General features: G+C 44.2%; 2 protein-coding genes across 11 annotated transcripts in view; both read right to left on the bottom strand.

Moving 5' to 3' along the window:
- Positions 1-10,594, bottom strand: part of CD59 (CD59 molecule, complement regulatory protein) — a 23,291-nt gene extending 12,697 nt beyond the window's left edge. The window contains exons 1-4 of one of the 10 annotated variants that reach the window (XM_011965554.1): positions 10,492-10,532; positions 9,916-10,037; positions 8,094-8,138; positions 1,111-1,195 (exon numbers count right to left, since the gene is read on the bottom strand). In XM_011965554.1, coding sequence (XP_011820944.1) covers positions 1,111-1,177 — 67 coding nt within the window. In that variant the 5' untranslated portion in view covers positions 1,178-1,195; positions 8,094-8,138; positions 9,916-10,037; positions 10,492-10,532. Of the gene's footprint in view, positions 1-1,110; positions 1,196-1,302; positions 1,468-1,517; positions 1,947-3,231; positions 3,347-8,093; positions 8,139-9,915; positions 10,038-10,491 lie in introns of those variants that run through there. The other 9 variants (XM_011965552.1, XM_011965557.1, XM_011965558.1 and 6 more) reach the window with 9 other exon arrangements.
- A 4,493-nt stretch (positions 10,595-15,087) lies between these two features.
- Positions 15,088-17,388, bottom strand: part of FBXO3 (F-box protein 3) — a 33,567-nt gene continuing 31,266 nt past the window's right edge. The window contains exon 11 of the mRNA XM_011965548.1: positions 15,088-16,227. Coding sequence (XP_011820938.1) covers positions 16,051-16,227 — 177 coding nt within the window. The 3' untranslated portion in view covers positions 15,088-16,050. The remainder of the gene's footprint in view (positions 16,228-17,388) is intronic.

The raw sequence follows: 17,388 nt of genomic DNA, 5'->3' as shown, positions 1-17,388 counted from the left end.
GGCTAGTTTTTTTGTATTTTTAGTAGAGACGGGGTTTCACCGTGTTAGCCAGGATGGTCTCGATCTCCTGACCTCGTGATCCGCCCGTCTCGGCTTCCCAGAGTGCTGGGATTACAGGCCTGAGCCACTGCGCCCGGCCAGTTGCTACTAATATTCTAAGACATGCTACGGTGGTGTGGAAATCTTTTTTTAAATTGCTCACTGTATTGCTACTTCCTTTTCTGCTCCCCCCACCAACCATATTTATAAAAAACAAAAATCCAGCAGCAGCCAAGACGTTATACCAACATGACACAGGCAGGCAACCACATCTGATCCTTACAATGAAGCATGTGTGTTTCCACTGTTATAGAAGTTGACTCAGAAGCACACAATTTCCTCCAGCAACCAGGGGAAGGGTAACTGAGGGGAAGCGGTGGCCCAGTGACAGGTGGCCTGGAGCAGGACGGAAGAGCAGGGACTCTGTTGCCAGACTGTGTTCACATTCCAGTGTACCACTTCTGTGTGTTATTTGACAAGTTATTAATTTTGGGGGGGCCCTCAATCTTGTTGCTTGTAAAACAAGAATAAAAATACCACCAACTCCATCAGGTTGGCATGAGGATTAAATAAGCAAATACACGTAAAATGCTTAGAGTAGTGACTGGCACATAAATGCTGTCAGGGTTAGTTAGCTGCTGCTGCTGTAACTATGACCATCATCATCATTAAAACATAGGAGGAGCCCCAGAGCAGAAGGACTGAGCTCGGATGGCTCTAAGCTGAGTGGACCCCAAATGGACTTGCACAGCACTCTAAGAACGGTATCCACTGGTGTGTCCCCAAGCAGCTTATGGTGACAGGAGCGAAACTTCAGCCGCCGAGTGTTGACCCACCCCTGCCAAAAGCCACCTTGTAACCCAGGACAGGGCTGTAACTCAGGAAGATGCCCCACTGAGGACAAGGTCATAACACAGGAAGGAGCTGTCATACAACCCCAGACCTGTAACACTGGAAGGCAAAAGAAAGCAAGCCAGGCCTGGAGGAGGAGCTGGGGCTGAAACTGAGGCTTAAGAAGGGAGTTCATGTCCAAGGCAGCCTAGATCTGTGTCCTGAGACTGGAGCACTCACCTGAATGGCAGAAGACAGCCAGGACAAGCAGCAGCCCGAACAGGACAGACCCTCCTTGGATTCCCATTGTGATTGTCCACAGAACCTGGAAGGAAGGGACAGGAGGGATTGTCAGGAACCAACAAATGACTGCTGGTTGTCTCAAAAACCAAGGGCTGGAAGGCCAAGGAGGCTTCTGAGAGGAACATTTACAGGGGAAGTCAAGGCACACTGAATCCCCAGGCCATGCCTCAGCTCTAACCCACAGCACCACATACCCTTCAGTAGGCTCAGTTCCTATAAGCCACAGCGTGCACTACCACACCGTGGGAATAACACTATCTTCCCCATCAGGGTTAGGCACTCAAATGACAATATGACCAAATTGACTCATACAGTCACTGTGGTTCCCACTCTACTGGCCCCACCGCAAGCTGCCGGCTGAAACAGAGGGCCACTTCTCTGAGCCACAGCACTAAGTGAATCAGACCAAAGAGGTGACCCTGGAAGGCACCAGCATGCATTCAGCAGCAGAACGGGGAGCAACGGCTTAGCATACCTGGAAGCTCTGGCTCCTCACTGTAAAAATTATAATGGGGACACTTGCTTGCTCTCTTTGGGCACATGAAGAGAGGTATTGGGCAACTTTGTAAGCTTCCATTACACAAATGCCTAGATGTGTAGTGATAGCATCAGGTGAGAAGGAAAAGCTGAAATGCCTCCAACCCTACTCTAGCCAGTAAAGAAGCTAAGGCATGGGGAGGTTTTGAACTTGCCTAAGTACAAAGCATCCATAGCAGAACTAAGAAATTTCCCAACTCCAACCCTACATCCCTGAACCCATCTTGAAATAAGGAGGTGGCAGCGCCTGTAAACCAAGGTACTCCATATTCTATTCTCCAGAGTCCCATAGGCCCGGACAGACAGATGGGTTCTTGGAAGGGTGAGTCACCTACCCTCCCTAAGCCAGAAATGCAGAGTTCCCTGGGGAACTGACAATCCTGACAATCCTTCCTGTCCCTTCCTTCCAGGTTCTGTGGAATCATCACCTCTCACATCTTAAAGGTCATCTGCTACTTAGGAATTTGCTGATACAGGCCAGTGGAGGACTGAGAAGCTCCAGGAAAAGGGCAGGGTCTGACATTGTCCAAAAAAGAAAACAATCAGTGAGTCAAGCCTGGAGATGTGGGTGGTGGAGGTAAGAAAGAGGTGGTTTTATGATATGTGAGGAACCAGGAAGAAAGACAACTGTGGCCTGGCCTTTCCTTACAAATTGAGGGCTCCCCACCACCCGCTGGGCTCTGAAACCTACAGCCTGCCATGGGACACCATCCCCCATGTGGACCTTCCCAGGGGCCTGGGCTCCAGCAGCTGCCAGCGGCCTGCCTGGTTCCCCATTTTCAGCGGTTTCTGAGTAGGAAGGGTGATTTACAGTCTCAGGTTAGTGCTGCAAGTGAGCAGGGAGAGGAAGGTACTGCTCTGAGGTCCCCAAACAGAGAGCTCCAGACACTTCCTAAAAGTTAAGCATAGCATGATCGGAACCTGGGTATTATAGTGAGACCCCATCTCTACAAAAATAAAAACATTTAAAAAAATTAGGCTGGTGTGGTGGCATGTATCTGTAGTCCCAGCTACTTGGGAGGCTAAGGTGGGAGGATCGCTCGAGCCCAGGAGGTCAAGGCTACATACAGTGAGCTGTGACTGTACCGTTGCACTCCAGCCTGGATGACAGAGCAAGACCCTGTCTCCAAACAAACAAACAAACAAAAAGCCAATGTAGCTACAATGTCAGGCATCCCCATGGAAGCAGGAAGGAAGGAACCTCCTGACTCGGGTTAGGCACTGGAAAGGTGTCAGGCTGGCAGGAGCTGCCGGCTCAGGACACTTCCCTTGGAATGGTCCTTGACATAAATCACACCACCACAACACACAGGGTCCCTGACGGGGAGCTGTTCTTTGATGAAGTGCCTTAGAAAGAACTGGCCTGGGTGGAGCGCGGTGGCTCACGCCTGTAATCCCAGCACTTTGGGAGGCCGAGGTGGGCAGATCACGAGGTCAGGAGATCGAGACCATTCTGGCTAACACAGTGAAACCCCGCCTCTATAAAAATATAAAAAATCAGCTGGGTGTGGTGGCGGGCGCCTGTAGTCCCAGCTACTTGGGAAGCTGAGGCAGGAGAATGGCGTGAACCCAGGAGGCAGAGCTTGCAGTGAGCCGAGATTGTGCCACTGCATTCCAGCCTGGGTGATGAGTGAGACTCCGTCTCAAAAAAAAAAAAAAAAAAGAAAGAATTGGCCTGCTTTCACAGGTGTTCCAGTTCAGTCTGGAGGCCTCGGAACAAGGCCAGATAGTTCTGGCTCTGTCACCTCTTTGCTGTGTGTTAACCTCTGATCATGCTTTGGCTAGTAAGCATGGGGATAGTTATGTGTACTGCATAGCACAATGCCTGGCCAAAGATGGCACTCAAAAAGCTGTGGCCACTGTTAGTGCAACGTAGGCACTAATGAGGTTACCTGAGGAAGAAACTGTGTGGGGAGGGAGTGCTGGGGGGTAAAGGATGGGAAGGCAGACAGAGGGTGATGTGACATGAGGAAGCCAGAGAAACACCCTGGGTTGAGTAAGCAGGGAAGACCTCAGGCATCAAACCTAAGGAAGCCCTCAGTTTTCTGGGACAGATGGGGAGTGTCAAGTCTTAGCTTCAGTTCCACATGACCGGCTGGTTGTTGCTATAGCTGATCCCATGACACACTGCAGGGGAAGCCAAGATGGCAGAGAAAGGAAGTAGCTATGTGTAGATGCCCAGGTCAGGCTGTTTGATCAAAATAAGACCAGGCCTTTAGGAACCACTGCCAAAATACGAATTTCCAAGAGCAAAACGTTCACGTGGAGTGTGTGTATGTGTATGGGGGGCGGAGGAAGGTGGGAGGCAGAAAAAGAAATAGCTGACTGTTTTAAGGCTATTTTATAAATGCCCTAAAATGTAGATGGTAACTAACACTAAGCAAGATCATTTACGGCTTTTATTTTTCTTCCTGATCCTTTACTTATTTCCATCCTTTCCCCAAATATTCTATAATTAACAAAGTATTACTTTTACAATCAGAAACATCTGGAAAATCCACACATGACTATGTTCCTTTTCTAGTAGTTATAAATCATCTATCTTTTGGTAAAACTACTCCCTAGTCTAAAACACCCTCCATTTTAAGTAAAAAGAAAAGGAAGATGCCCATAAGGTAAGTGTAGATAAGATGACAAACAAACCGAAAGTGCTACCATTCCACCCAAACCAAGCACTTAAGTGCAAGATACACTCAGAAAGCATCAACACTCAATTCCTTTCCAAACATCTCAGGACTCATTAACAGCGGGTTTGTCCCTAAAGACTGTTCTAATAATATCGCTACTGTTCTGAATAATTTTTAATTCTTCTAAAGAATGCACAACTGAAAAATCCCTCAAAGAAGATAGGTAGGGACAAGTCTTCCCCATGATGAAGGAAGGGCAGGTTTTCCTGGGTGGTGCGTAAGTTGACTCTAAAGTCATTTCCATAATGGGAGTTCCAGATGGACCTTTCATCACAGGAATAAGAAATAGTCAAGGTTATACAAACATTCTTTAAAATAGCAACAATGTAGTGACACACACATCCAAAGATAAGGAAATGAGTATATTATGGTACACTTCCATGGTGGGGAACTGCATAGCCAGGAAAAGAATGGGTGTGGAAGGCTGCTCACAATGAATTAAGATCTACCAAGCAAATGCAAAGCAAAAAAAGCAGGGGTTGCAATCCTAGTCTCTGATAAAACAGACTTTAAACCAACAAAGATCAAAAGAGACAAAGAAGGGCATTACATAATGGTAAGGCGATCAATGCAACAAGAAGAGCTAACTATCCTAAACATATATGCACCTAATACAGGAGTACCCAGATTCATAAAGCAAGTTCTTAGAGACCTACAAAGAGACTTAGACTCCCACACAATAGTAGTGGGAGACTTTAACACCCCACTGTCAATATTAGACAGATCAACAAGACAGGAAATTAACAAGGATATCCAGGACTTGAACTCAGCTCTGGACCAAGCAGACCTAATAGATATCTACAGAACTCTCCACCCCAAAACAACAGAATATACATTCTTCTCAGCACCACATCGTAATTATTCTAAAACTGACCATATAACTGGAAGTAAAACACTCCTCAGCAAATGTAAAAGAACAGAAATCACAACAAACTATCTCTCAGACCACAGTGCAATCAAACTAGAACTCAGGATTAAGAAACTCACTAAAAACCGCACAACTACGTGGAAACTGAACAACCTGCTCCTGAATGACTACTGGGTACATAACAAAATGAAGGCAGAAATAAAGATGTTCTTTGAAACCAACGAGGACAAAGATACGACGTATCAGAATCTCTGGGACACATTTAAAGCAGTGTGTAGAGGGAAACTTATAGTACTAAATGCCCACAAGAGAAAGCAGGGAAGATCTAAAATTGACACCCTAGCATCACAATTAAAAGAACTAGAGAAGCAAGAAATTAGAACGGCGATCATTAAAAAGTCAGGAAATAACAGCTGCTCGAGAGGATGTAGAGAAATAGGAATGCTTTTACACTGTTGGTGGGAGTGTAAATTAGTTCAACCACTGTGGAAGACAGTATGGTGACTCTTCAAGGATCTAGAACTAGAAATAACATTTGACCCAGCAATCCCATTACTGGGTATATATCCAAAGGATTATAAATCATTCTACTATAAAGACACACGCACACGTATGTTTACTGCGGCACTGTTCACAATAGCAAATTCTTGGAACCAACCCAAATGCCCATCAATGATAGACTGGATGAAGAAAAAGTGGCACATATACACCATGGAATACTATGAGTTACAGTTCTTTGCTGGAAAAAGGATGAGTTAATGGCCTTTGCAGGGACATGGATGAAAGTGGAAACCATCATTCTCAGTAAAGTAACGCAAAAAGAGAAAACCAAACACCACATGTTCTCACTCGTAAGTGGGAGTTGAACAGTGAGAAACCACAGACACGGGGAGGGGAACATCACACACCGGGTCCTGTCTGGGGTTGGGGGGTGGGGGAGGGATAGCATTAGGAGAAATACCTAATGTAAATGACGAGTTGATGGGTGCAGCACACCAACACGGCACATGTATACCTATGTAACAAACCTGCACGTTGTGCACATGTACCCCGGAACTTAAAGTACAATTTTAAAAGAAGAGCTTAAACTTAGTATCTCCAAGAAAAAAACAAAACCAAATACAGGCACTTCTTTTCAAGTTCCTGAAAATGTTTTAGATAGCAAATGTTCTAGGTATGTGGGTAGAAAATGCAATGAGCCTATTTCCACTGTTTTAAGTAGGAAAACGTGTTACTGTCCATCCAAAAACCTCAACCAGCTCCCCAAATATCAATTAAATATATACACCCACACACATGTGACCCTTGAACAACACAGATTTGAACTGCAGGGGTCCATTTATATGCAATTTTTTTTTAAGAAAATATATTGGAAAATTTTTTGGAGATCTGCAATTGAAAAAACTGTTACATAAACTGCATAGCCTAGAAATATTTTTAAAAATTAAGAAAAATTTAGGTATGTCATGAATGCATAAAATGTATAGAGATACTAGTTTATTTAATCACTACCCAAAAACATACACAAATCTATTATAAAGTTAAAATGTGTTAGCCAGGCATGGTGGATCATGCCTGTAATTTCAGCACTTTGAGGGACCGAGGTAGGCGGATTGCTTGAGCCCAGGAGTTTGAGACCAGACTGACAAAACCCCATCTTTACAAAAAAAAATAGCCAGGTGTGGTGGCGTGTGCCTGTAGTTCCAACTACTCAGGAGGCTGAGGTGGAAGGATTGCTTGAGCCTGGGAGGTTGAGGCTGCAGTGAGCCAAGATCACACCACTGCACTCCCACCTGGGTGACAGAGTAAGACCCTGTCTCAAAAAATAAAAACTTACACACACAAACACAGACCATACATGGCAACATTCAAAGTCAAGAGAAATGTAAACATGTAAAGATGCAGTATTAAATCATACTGCATAAAATTAACTATAATATATACTGTACTGTTAATAATGCCGTAGTCACCTCCTGTTGCTACTGCAGTGAGCTCAAGTGTTGCAAGGATCTACTTATCATCAAGGATAGGATTAGTATCATGTGATGATAATTATCTGTGAGCCGTCTGCCTTTCTAGAAAATTGCATATCACAGTAAAAGGTGATCTCTTGCAGTTCTTGAGTATTTTCTGTATCGTGTTAAGCACAATAGTGTAAAACTTGAATGACACATGAGACCCATACAGGGTACCTCTAGTGATGCCGGACACGCTCCCAAGAAGCATAGAAAAGTCACGATGTTACCAAAAAAACAGTTGAACTACTTGATATGTACCATAGATTGAGGTCCGCAGTTGTGGTCGCCTGCCATTTCAGACAAGTAATTCATCTTGTAAACAGACGACATAAACTCATGGTATCAATAACTATAGTACAGAACTATAATGGATTTTCTCTTCCTTATGATTTTCTAAGTAACATTTTCTTTTCTCTATCTTACTTTATCACAAGAATACCGTAGGCAATACATATAACACACCAAATGTGTGTTAATCAACTGTTTATGTTATCGGTAAAGTTTCTGGTCAACAATAGGCTATTAGTAATTAAGTTCTGGGGGAGTCAAAAGTTAAACTTGAATCTTCAACTGTGGGGGGGGGTCAGTTTCCCTAACCCCACATTGTTTTGGGGTCAACTGCATATAAACATATATAATATATATTACATATACATGTAAACACATATACATATATATTACATATACGCACACAAATACACATATGTATGCACATATATATGCAATCCAAATAAATGTGAACATAAAGCATTTAACACATCCAATAATTATTTAATAACATTTAAGGAATTCACTCATCAGTATACTTACTACTGTGAAGTAGGTCTCACCTCCTACACCAACTGGTGCTGAAGACTAGGACGAAAATAAAAGAGGGTCCTAACATTGGTTCTCAAACTTTAGGGAGCATCAGAATCACCTGGAGGGCTCTTAAGCAGATGATGGGACTCCAGCCCTAGAGGTTTTAATGTAGTGGGGCTAGTGTAAGGCTCAAGAATGTGCATTTTGAGCCAGCACTCGGGGGCTGCGTATCTGCTGGTTCAGGGATCACACTAAGAACCACTGCGTTAGACGGTGACCTGGCATAAGGGCCAGGTTACTTTAGATAGGGTTGGAAATGTTTCTTCCAACAGGGCTATCAAAGAAGCTGTTAGTTCTGATTAAATATTTAGGAGCCGCTTCTACTTTTAAGGGCCCATATGATTATGACATTGAATGCAAGCCATTAGGCAAGACCTTGTGATGTGGTTTGGCTGTGTCCCCACCCAAATCTCATTTTGAATTGGAACTCCCAGAATTCCCACGTGTTGTGGGAGGGACCTGGTGGGAGATAATTGAATCATTGGGGGCCGTTTCCCCCATACTGTTCTTGTGCTAGTGAATAAGTCGCACAAGATCTGACGGTTTTATAAGGGGTTTCCCCTTTCACTTGGCTCTCATATTTCTCTCTTGTCTGCTGCCATGTAAGATGTGCCTTTTGCCTTCTGCCTCCCTAGCCACGTGGAACTGTGAGTCCATTAAAACTCTCTTTCTTTATAAATTACCCAGTCTTGGGTATGTCTTTACCAGCAGCATGAAAATGGACTAATACACCACCAAAATCTCATGGTGAATTTTAATCCCCAGTGTTGGAGGAAGGATCTGGTGGGAGGTGTTTGGATCATGGGGTGGTTTCTAACGGTTTAGCACCATCCCCCTAGTGCTATCTTGTGACAGAGTTCTCATGAAATCTGGTTGTTTGAAAGCGTGTAGTACTTTCCCCTTTGCTCTCTTCCTCCTGCTTCCAGCAAGTAAGGTGTGACTTCCCCTTCTGCTTCCACCATGATTCTAAGTTTCCTAAGGCCTTCCCAGAAGCAGAAGCCTATACAGCCCAAAGACCTGTGAGCCAATTAAACCTCTTTTCTTTGTAAATTACCCAGTCTCAGGTACTTCTTTATAGCAGTGTGAGAATGGACTAATATATTTTGGCAAACGTTGCCAGCTCCCTCAACATTCTGAGCTCTGTGCCTTCTTCAGGGAACTGGGAGTAAATCTCCAGGAGTGGAGAACTTGAACAACTGCTCAGGGATCGCAGGGTACCTGAAATAATTAGCAGCCACTGCGTTTGTGCTGAGCGCTTTCCGTCAATCATCTCAACTACCCTATGAAGTGAAGCCTATGTTTTACTGACAAAGTGCTGTTAAATACTTCCAGAAATGACCAGTGGAGAGCCTGGGTATCACAAAACGGCCATAAAAGGCGCGCTACCTAATGTTGGTTTTAGTTTGTTTGTTCTTTGTGGTTTTGTTTTGTTTTTGAGGCGGAGTCTCCCTCTTGTTGCCCAGGCTGTAGGGCAACGGCGCGATCTTGGCTCACCGCTACCGCCGCCTCCGGGTTAATGTTGTTTTTTTAAGTCAGCAGTCAGACTCTAACAAGGGTGCGGCCTGAGCCGACCCAAGAGAACAAAACACTACGTCGTACTTAAAACGTTCGTTTCGGCCGGGCGCAGTGGCTCACACCTGTAAATCCCAGCACTTTGGGAGGCCGACGCGGGCGGATCACGAGGTCAAGAGTTCAAGACGAGCCTGACCAACAAGGGGAAACCCCGTCTCTACTAAAAATACAAAAATTAGCCGGGAATGGTGGCGCATGCCTGTAATCCCAGCTACTCAGGGGCCGTGGCAGGAGAATCGCTTGAATCCGGGAGGCGGAGGTTGCGGTGAGCCGAGATCGTGCCACTGCACTCCAGCCTGGGCAACAACAGCGAAATTTCATCTCAAAAAAAAAAAAAAATTCCGTTTCGCCCGACACCTGCTTTTCAAAATTCTACATTTAGACCGCGAGTGGAGAGAGTAACGGCCGTGACCACGGAGGGCTGGCCTTTCCCCCCGGCGCAGTTCCTCTAAACTGCCGGAGCTTCCCTTGAGACGAAAGCGATGGCAGTGGGCCCGGGTGCGAGGCTGCCCGGCGGGGGAAGGAGGCTGCTTCTGGAGAGGGCGCGCTCCCCGTTTCTCCTTCCTCGTAGATAAAATGAAGCCAGGGTTCGGCCAGGACACCGGGCCGCGGTGACGGGCGGAAGGGCCAGGCGTCGGGAGGCTCGCCCGGCGGGGGTCGAGTGGAAAGCAAGGACAAGGGTAGCCCCGCAGACCCTCCGCCCAGGCCCAGACTGCCGCCGCCGCCGCCTCGGCTCGTCCCACCCCAACCCCAGCAGGCCCTCGAGCCTTCTTACCTGGCGGCGCCCGGGATCCGCTTCCAGCCTTGCGCTACTTCTGCGCTCAGCCCCCGCAGCTCTCTGCTCCAGCCCGCGAGGCTCCGCCCCCGGATCCGCCCCTCGGGATGCCCCTTGCCTTCCCAGGCTCCCGGCTTCAGCACCGCGCGGCCACGCCTCGGCAGGAACCCCCTCCCCTCCCTCCACCCCTTGCGCGGAACTCAGCCTCCCAGCCCAGGTTCTGAGCAGGCCGGGTGGCCAGGATCCAATGAGCACCTTCAAAACGCCAGGGACCTGAAAGTTTGCAGCGTCCTCCTCGGATTTGCTATGGGACATAAAAACAGTAGGAAACTTCCAAAGACTTCTGATTTTCCCTTTTATGTTTTTTTTTTAAGTATATTAAAATGTTTTTCAAAACGTTTCTATGCGTCTTGCTGGTGCCCCGGGTGCCCCAAGTCCTGGCTGTCGGGCTATGCGGCCCTGCTGCAGTCTGAAGCTGCTTCCTGCTGCCAGGCTTGGGCAGCATCCAAATAGCCATCAGCCACAGCCGCATCCGTGTCTTGTGACTTGTTTGAAACCCAAACAAAATGTTATGCGTTTAAAAGCTTACTGGGCTGCTCAGGGACCAGTGTTTTGAATGAACCTCTTCGAGTGTCTCTATCAACTTAGCTGGTAGCTACTGTTCCCCAGCAACCACCAGCGACAGGGACAGAAGAGCAAGAGCAGGGGATCCGCCTGCATGAGTCTGTCCCTTCAGGGTGGCCTCGCCCTCAGGGACTGGATTGTAGGCATGGTTTCAGTGACACAGCGGTGTGAAAGTTTAAGAGTTTTTAGTACTTAGGGACCCTGGGTGGTACACAGCATGCCTACAGGACACACACACACACACACACACAGAGAGAGAGAGAGAGAGAGAGAGAGATCAGGGAGCACAGGGAGAGGGGAGGGAGGGACCCACCTACCCACCTTTGGGTCAGCAACTTTATCCGGATAAGTTTCCCCTGGAGAGCTCTAACTGGTGGATTTAAAGCAAGCAGGTGAAAAGGCAGAGGCTGAAGGAACTTGAACCCGAGTTTGAAGCCGCAGCAGTGCCTTAATATCACGTCACTTCATGTTTACGTCTGGCCACCAGCTGGAGACATTTGCGTGGGGTATAGTATTGGAAACTGTCAGTGGTGATTGAGACCTGCTTCTGTTATTAAAAGTTAAACATATTTGAAAATGGATGCTGAGGTAACAAAAAATTATAAGCACTCACCAGAACCGGAACCACCATTTGGAACATTAATATGTGCAGATATAATTAGAAGTTTCCATTTGCTATTGTATTTGGAAAGTGTCCCACTCACTGAAGAACTGGCTGTAAGAACGCCATAGGAGGGAGGGTGGGGCTACAGGCCAAAAGTACGAGTCTTCCTCCAAGAGGATGGCCCCTGTTGGAAACCATGAGACACACTTTGAGGGTAAGAGTGAGACGATATCGCATCTAAGGGCTGCTCCTGTTGAACTGGTCAGGGAAGAAGGCGTGAGATAAAATTTAAGCAGGGGAAATCATAGATTACTGAATCTCTTTTAGGGCAAATCATATGGTAACTGTCTTGACATGTGTCTTCTACTATCATTCTGATGGCTTTGGGATGTCAGGGAATGAGTTCCATTTGGTGGTGCTCAAATCCTGGTATTCCTCTATACAAGTGAGAGTTTTTAAAATCAGGATGACTTGCTTTGATATTTAAAGCATGTCTCCTTAAAACAGCTAATACTGTATATTTCCTAAGATGATTTCCAAAGCTCTTTCGTGTGCATTACCTTACACACATCCTATTAGCTATTCCTTCCTTGACACGCTTGGCTTCTGATATGCCACTCTCTCTTGGTTTAGTTCCCAGTTTCTTGACCATTTGGTCTTGAGATTCTTTTCCTTTACCCACTAATAATTTGGTGTCCCAGGATTAGACTGAGAACCATGGCTATGTGTGCTCCCTGGGAGACTATAGTGTACCTAATAGTGTACCTACTCTTTTACCTCAGGAAGTATGTGTTTACAGATGATTCAAAAGTCTCAATCTCCATCCCTGACCACTCCTCCTATCTTAATATTCATATCCAGCTGACTGCTGGACGTCTCCACTTACATGTTCCACAGACATCTTGTGTGTAATGTGCACAAATCTGAATTCATCTTTAAAGATTGACTGCTTTTCCTGCATTTTTTTTCATAAATGAAACAGAAACCTAGGAATCAACATTGACCTCTTCCACTTCCTCACATCTACTCAGCCATTCCTGCCTATTTTACCATTTCAGTATCTCACTTTCATTCCCTCTTCACATTGCTACTGTGCTAATTCAGATCTGTAGTTTGCATTACTTGAGCCATTACAATTCCTTTATACCAGGCCCCCATGTTGCCCATGTTTATTCCTGCATCCCCTGCGCCTTCCCTGCTTGCCTTCCACACAGCTGCTAGAGACCTGACTAGTTTACCTCTCCAGCCTCATGTCTCACTTTTCATTTTCCACTTCGTTTTACCTTGTTATCATCATCCTTTTGTGAATACAATATGACTGCAGCAGCCAGTATGCAACCATGATCTTCTTTGAGAGGAAAATTCTTGTGCTAAGGATGGCACGACAGAAAGATGGAGCCAATCTGAACTGTTGATAACACCACTGTGTCATCATGTCAACCTTGAACTAGCTACCTCTGACTATTCGCAAGAATAACCACCCCCAAACTATTTAAGCTACTGTTAATTTAGGTATTTGTCTTATTCTAGTGATACATCAAGCCTCAGAGAAATTAGTAAAAAAAAAATTGGTTGTGTTTTCAAGGGGCCTCAGAGTCAGAAATGGCCTTTTCTCCACCAAAAGTAGAGTCTGGTTTGGGCAATGTTAATGCCAACTGTTAAATTCCTGTTATGTGTGAATAAGTATTCTTGCCAATGGCAGAAAATACAGAAGCTTGTTACCAGCAAACTTCATGTTAGGCCGGGGCAGTGGCTCATGCCTGTAATCCCAACACTTTGGGAGCCTGAGGCAGGAGGATCACTTGAAGACAGGAGTTTGAGACCAGCCTGGTCAACATAGCAAAACCCTGGCTCTACTAAAATTGCAAAAAAGGGCATGGTGGTGCACACCTGTGATCCCAGCTACCCTGGAGGCCGAGGCATGAGAATCACTTGAACTTGGGAGGCGGAGGTTGGAGTCAGCCAAGATCATGCCACTGCACTCCAGTCTGGGAGACAGAGAGAGACTGTCTGGAAAAAAAACAAACAAAAAACTACACCTTAGTATGAACTAAAGGTCACTCATTCAACAAATAAGAGAATGTGAATTCTGATGAGCAGATAAAGCAAATCAAAGCATTCTGAAGAGCAAGGGTTACACAGGGTTGGAAGGGAGATTTGGGGCATCGTAAGTACTCTGGAAATAGAGAGGTCATCCAGAAGAGAAAGAAAAACTGGCAGGGGATTCCAGGGCCAGCTTTAATTGCCAAGGTTTACTCGTTTTTGATTACTGCTTTATTGGAAAAGTTTGGTTTTGAAAAAATTAAGTGGTTTGACACTATGGTCTGAATGTTTGTGTTCCCCCAAATTGTTGAAATCCAATCCCTAAAGCAATAATATTAAGAGGTAGGGCCTTTAGGCTCTGCCCTCATGAAGGGGATTAGTGCCCTTACAAAAGAGGCCTGAGGAAGTTTGTTTGCCCTTTCCACTACGTAAAGACACGGCAAGAAGGTACCATCTTTGAAGCAGAGGGAGGGTACTTACCAGACACCAAATTTGCTGATGCCTTGAACTTCCAACCCTCCAGAACTGTGAGCAATAAATCTCTATTGTTTGTAAATTACTCAATCTAAGGTATTTTGTTATAACAAACTAAACATAGACAATTGACTTATTTTCAAAAAAGGATAGCTGCCAGGTGTGGTGGCTCACGCCTGTAATCCCAGTACTTTGGGAGGCTGAGGCAGGCAGATCACGAGGTCAGGAGATCAAGACCATCCTGGCTAACATGGTGAACCCTGTCTCTACTAAAAATACAAAAAAATTAGCCGGTCCTCGTGGCAGGCACCTGTAATCCCAGCTACTCAGGAGGCTGTGGCAGGAGAATGGCGTGAACCCTCAAGGCGGAGCTTGCAGTGAGCCGAGATGGTGCCACTGCACTCCAGCCTGGGTGAGAAAGCGAGAATCCATCTCAAAAAAAAAAAATTTAAAAAATTAAAAAAAATTTAAAAAACATAGCCATAATAGGATTTGATAGCCTGATTATATTCTACTAAATGAAAAGTAAATAGGAAAAATGACAGTCTATTTCAGAACATTGTGACATGTGTGACTATGAAAGGGTAAGTTTGTCTTCATGGTCCCTAATGGCGGCTGCTTAGCCTTGAATGCCACTTCCTTTTCTTATAGTTTTCTCTACAAAATAACTGTTATTGGGGAAAATGGACGGTGGAGCACACAAGAGGGTACAGTCAAAGCTAGGAGATGACTTTGAGCGGGCCTGCTACATTTGCAGCAGGTCACCAAGAATCCATCCCATCTTCTACCTTAAAAGCAAAGGCTGACTAATACTAGTTTATGGAAAACAGGCAATTATACAAAATACAGAGTTGGAACCAAAATTTGTTTTTAAAATGTGAGTTTTTTAACACTTGAAGTATTTCATTCTTAACTCTCAATTATATAATTACAAAAAAAAATCCAAGTTTCAGGAAAACATACTTAATCCTAACATAAAATTCATGTCACTTATCACAAAGACAGTCAAATGTATAAAGGAGAACCAAAACAGCAGCAGTATTTACAAATTTAAACTACATGAGATGTTGTGAACAATCTTTTGTTAATAAACAGCACATTACATACTTTTACATACTACATTTCAAAAATGCATCTGTGAATAATGTGATAAAGCGCATAGTGTTGAAGACTTTAAATTAAATTCAAGGTCATCATGTTGAAGACCTGAAATTAAATTCAAGGTCGTAGTGATGAAAAATTTAAAGTCAAGGTCTTAGCGATAAAGACTTTAAATTCAAAGACAGATTGTCTAAGGACAAACCACTAGCGTTCAAGTTGTTTAGTCAATTAGTTCTCTGTGAGTACAAAATATTAGGAATCACTAAATGGATTAGCCTAATTACAAATTTTGATCATTTCTAAATAACTCACAACTGCAAGTCTTTTCACAGAATCAGTCACATAGTTTCTCTCTATCCTTGTGCAGGTATTTTAAATCCTTATTCAAAACAATTCCCTCTCCATTTCTAGATTTTTGTAAGTATAAAATATTTGAAAACAAAGGTATGTCTGTTCCTTAGCTAGAGAACTATTCTTCCATTGACTCCTGGAAGAGAAAAAAAAGATTCCCATTTCCTCCTCTACCTCAAACACACAAAGCAAACCCAAACAATCCAATTCCTAATGTAGTGTCACATAGAACCCAGGGCCTGAAACAATATTTCATGCTAGTTTTCCTGCTATATGCAGAGAACAATTTAGTTATTTACATTATTGAGAAATCTGTTTAACAGCCTAGAATCATCCTAGTGCTTCCATCAGCAGAAGGCTTGCTAAAAAAGGCGTGAGCAACGGCGTCTGCGAATGGGAACATCGAAGACTCTCCTCCGTCTCTCCTCTTCATCATCTTCATCTGATTCATCCATATCTGCTGAATCATCATCCTCGTCTTCCTCTTCTTCCTCCTCCTCCTCTTCTTCCATCTCTTCATATTCATCAGGACCCATTTCCTTTAAAGAGAAAACAATCTTTTGATAAGAAGAGCATCTATCAGTTTTTTTTAACAGTTATTTCATGTAAATTCTCATTTATCTAGAATTCAAACCACCAGACATGCCAAATGTGAATTTCCATAGACTTGAACAGTGCATTCTCACAACACACATGTTGATGCAACATTCTGGAGTGGATTTTGTATCTTGTGTTAAATAATGCTCAGTGTGGTTTTTGTTGTTGTTGTTTAATGGAAGATCTTCTTTTTTAAAAAATTGTTTATTTTAAAATTTTCTTAGAGACCAGTTCTTGCTATGTTGCCTAGGCTAGCCTCGAACTCCTGGGCTCAAGCAATTCTCCCACCTCAGTCTCCCGAGTAGCTGGGACTACAGGTGCATGCGACGCAGCCCGGCTCAGTATGGTTTTAATGGATGAATATTTCACTAAGCCAGTACTTATTTTTTATACAGTAGTTGGTAATTCATAGAAGGTAGCAAACAGACCACTTGTAACAATCCAAGATACAGTTTTACTGAACTTATATTCATACACTGAATAATAATTATTAATCTATATACTTACAGAAAAGAGGATATGAAAATATTAATCAAGTATGACCTCTACTGGTAACTTTTATGCACTGTCAACAAGAACTCTTAAGATTTTTATTGAGCTCCTACTATAAAGACACATCATTTCAATTCAACCATCAGTAGCCTCTACTTTTTAAAAAAATACTTTTATTTTTTTAGTGGCTTGAAACAACAACAGTCATTATTATCTCTCATGGTTCATGTGGGTTGGTATTTGGGAGGTATTCAGTGGAGTGGTTCTGGGTTGGGGTCTCCCGTGACGTTGCAGTCAGATGGTAGGTGGAACTGCAGTCATTTCACGAGCATCTTCATTCACATCTCTGGTACCCACGCGTGATGATCCAAATATCTGGAATCTGAAACAACTGGGGCTCCTGGGTGCCTCCCTCTATCTCTATGTGATGTCTCTACATGGTCTCTTCTGCATGACGGCTTCATGGTAGCTGGACTTCTTACATGGTGGCTCAGAGTGTCAAAGACACATATCCCAGGAGAGAGAGAGAGAACTCTAGGCTGAAGGAATATTACCTTTTTCTAACTCAGAAATCACAGTGTCACTTTGCCAATTCATTTTAAGTACATACC

Source organism: Mandrillus leucophaeus, unplaced genomic scaffold (assembly GCF_000951045.1).
Source record: "Mandrillus leucophaeus isolate KB7577 unplaced genomic scaffold, Mleu.le_1.0 Scaffold73, whole genome shotgun sequence".
NCBI lineage: Eukaryota > Metazoa > Chordata > Mammalia > Primates > Cercopithecidae > Mandrillus > Mandrillus leucophaeus.
Note: the sequence above shows the minus strand (reverse complement) of the source record. Positions and strands in the feature narration are given on the sequence as shown.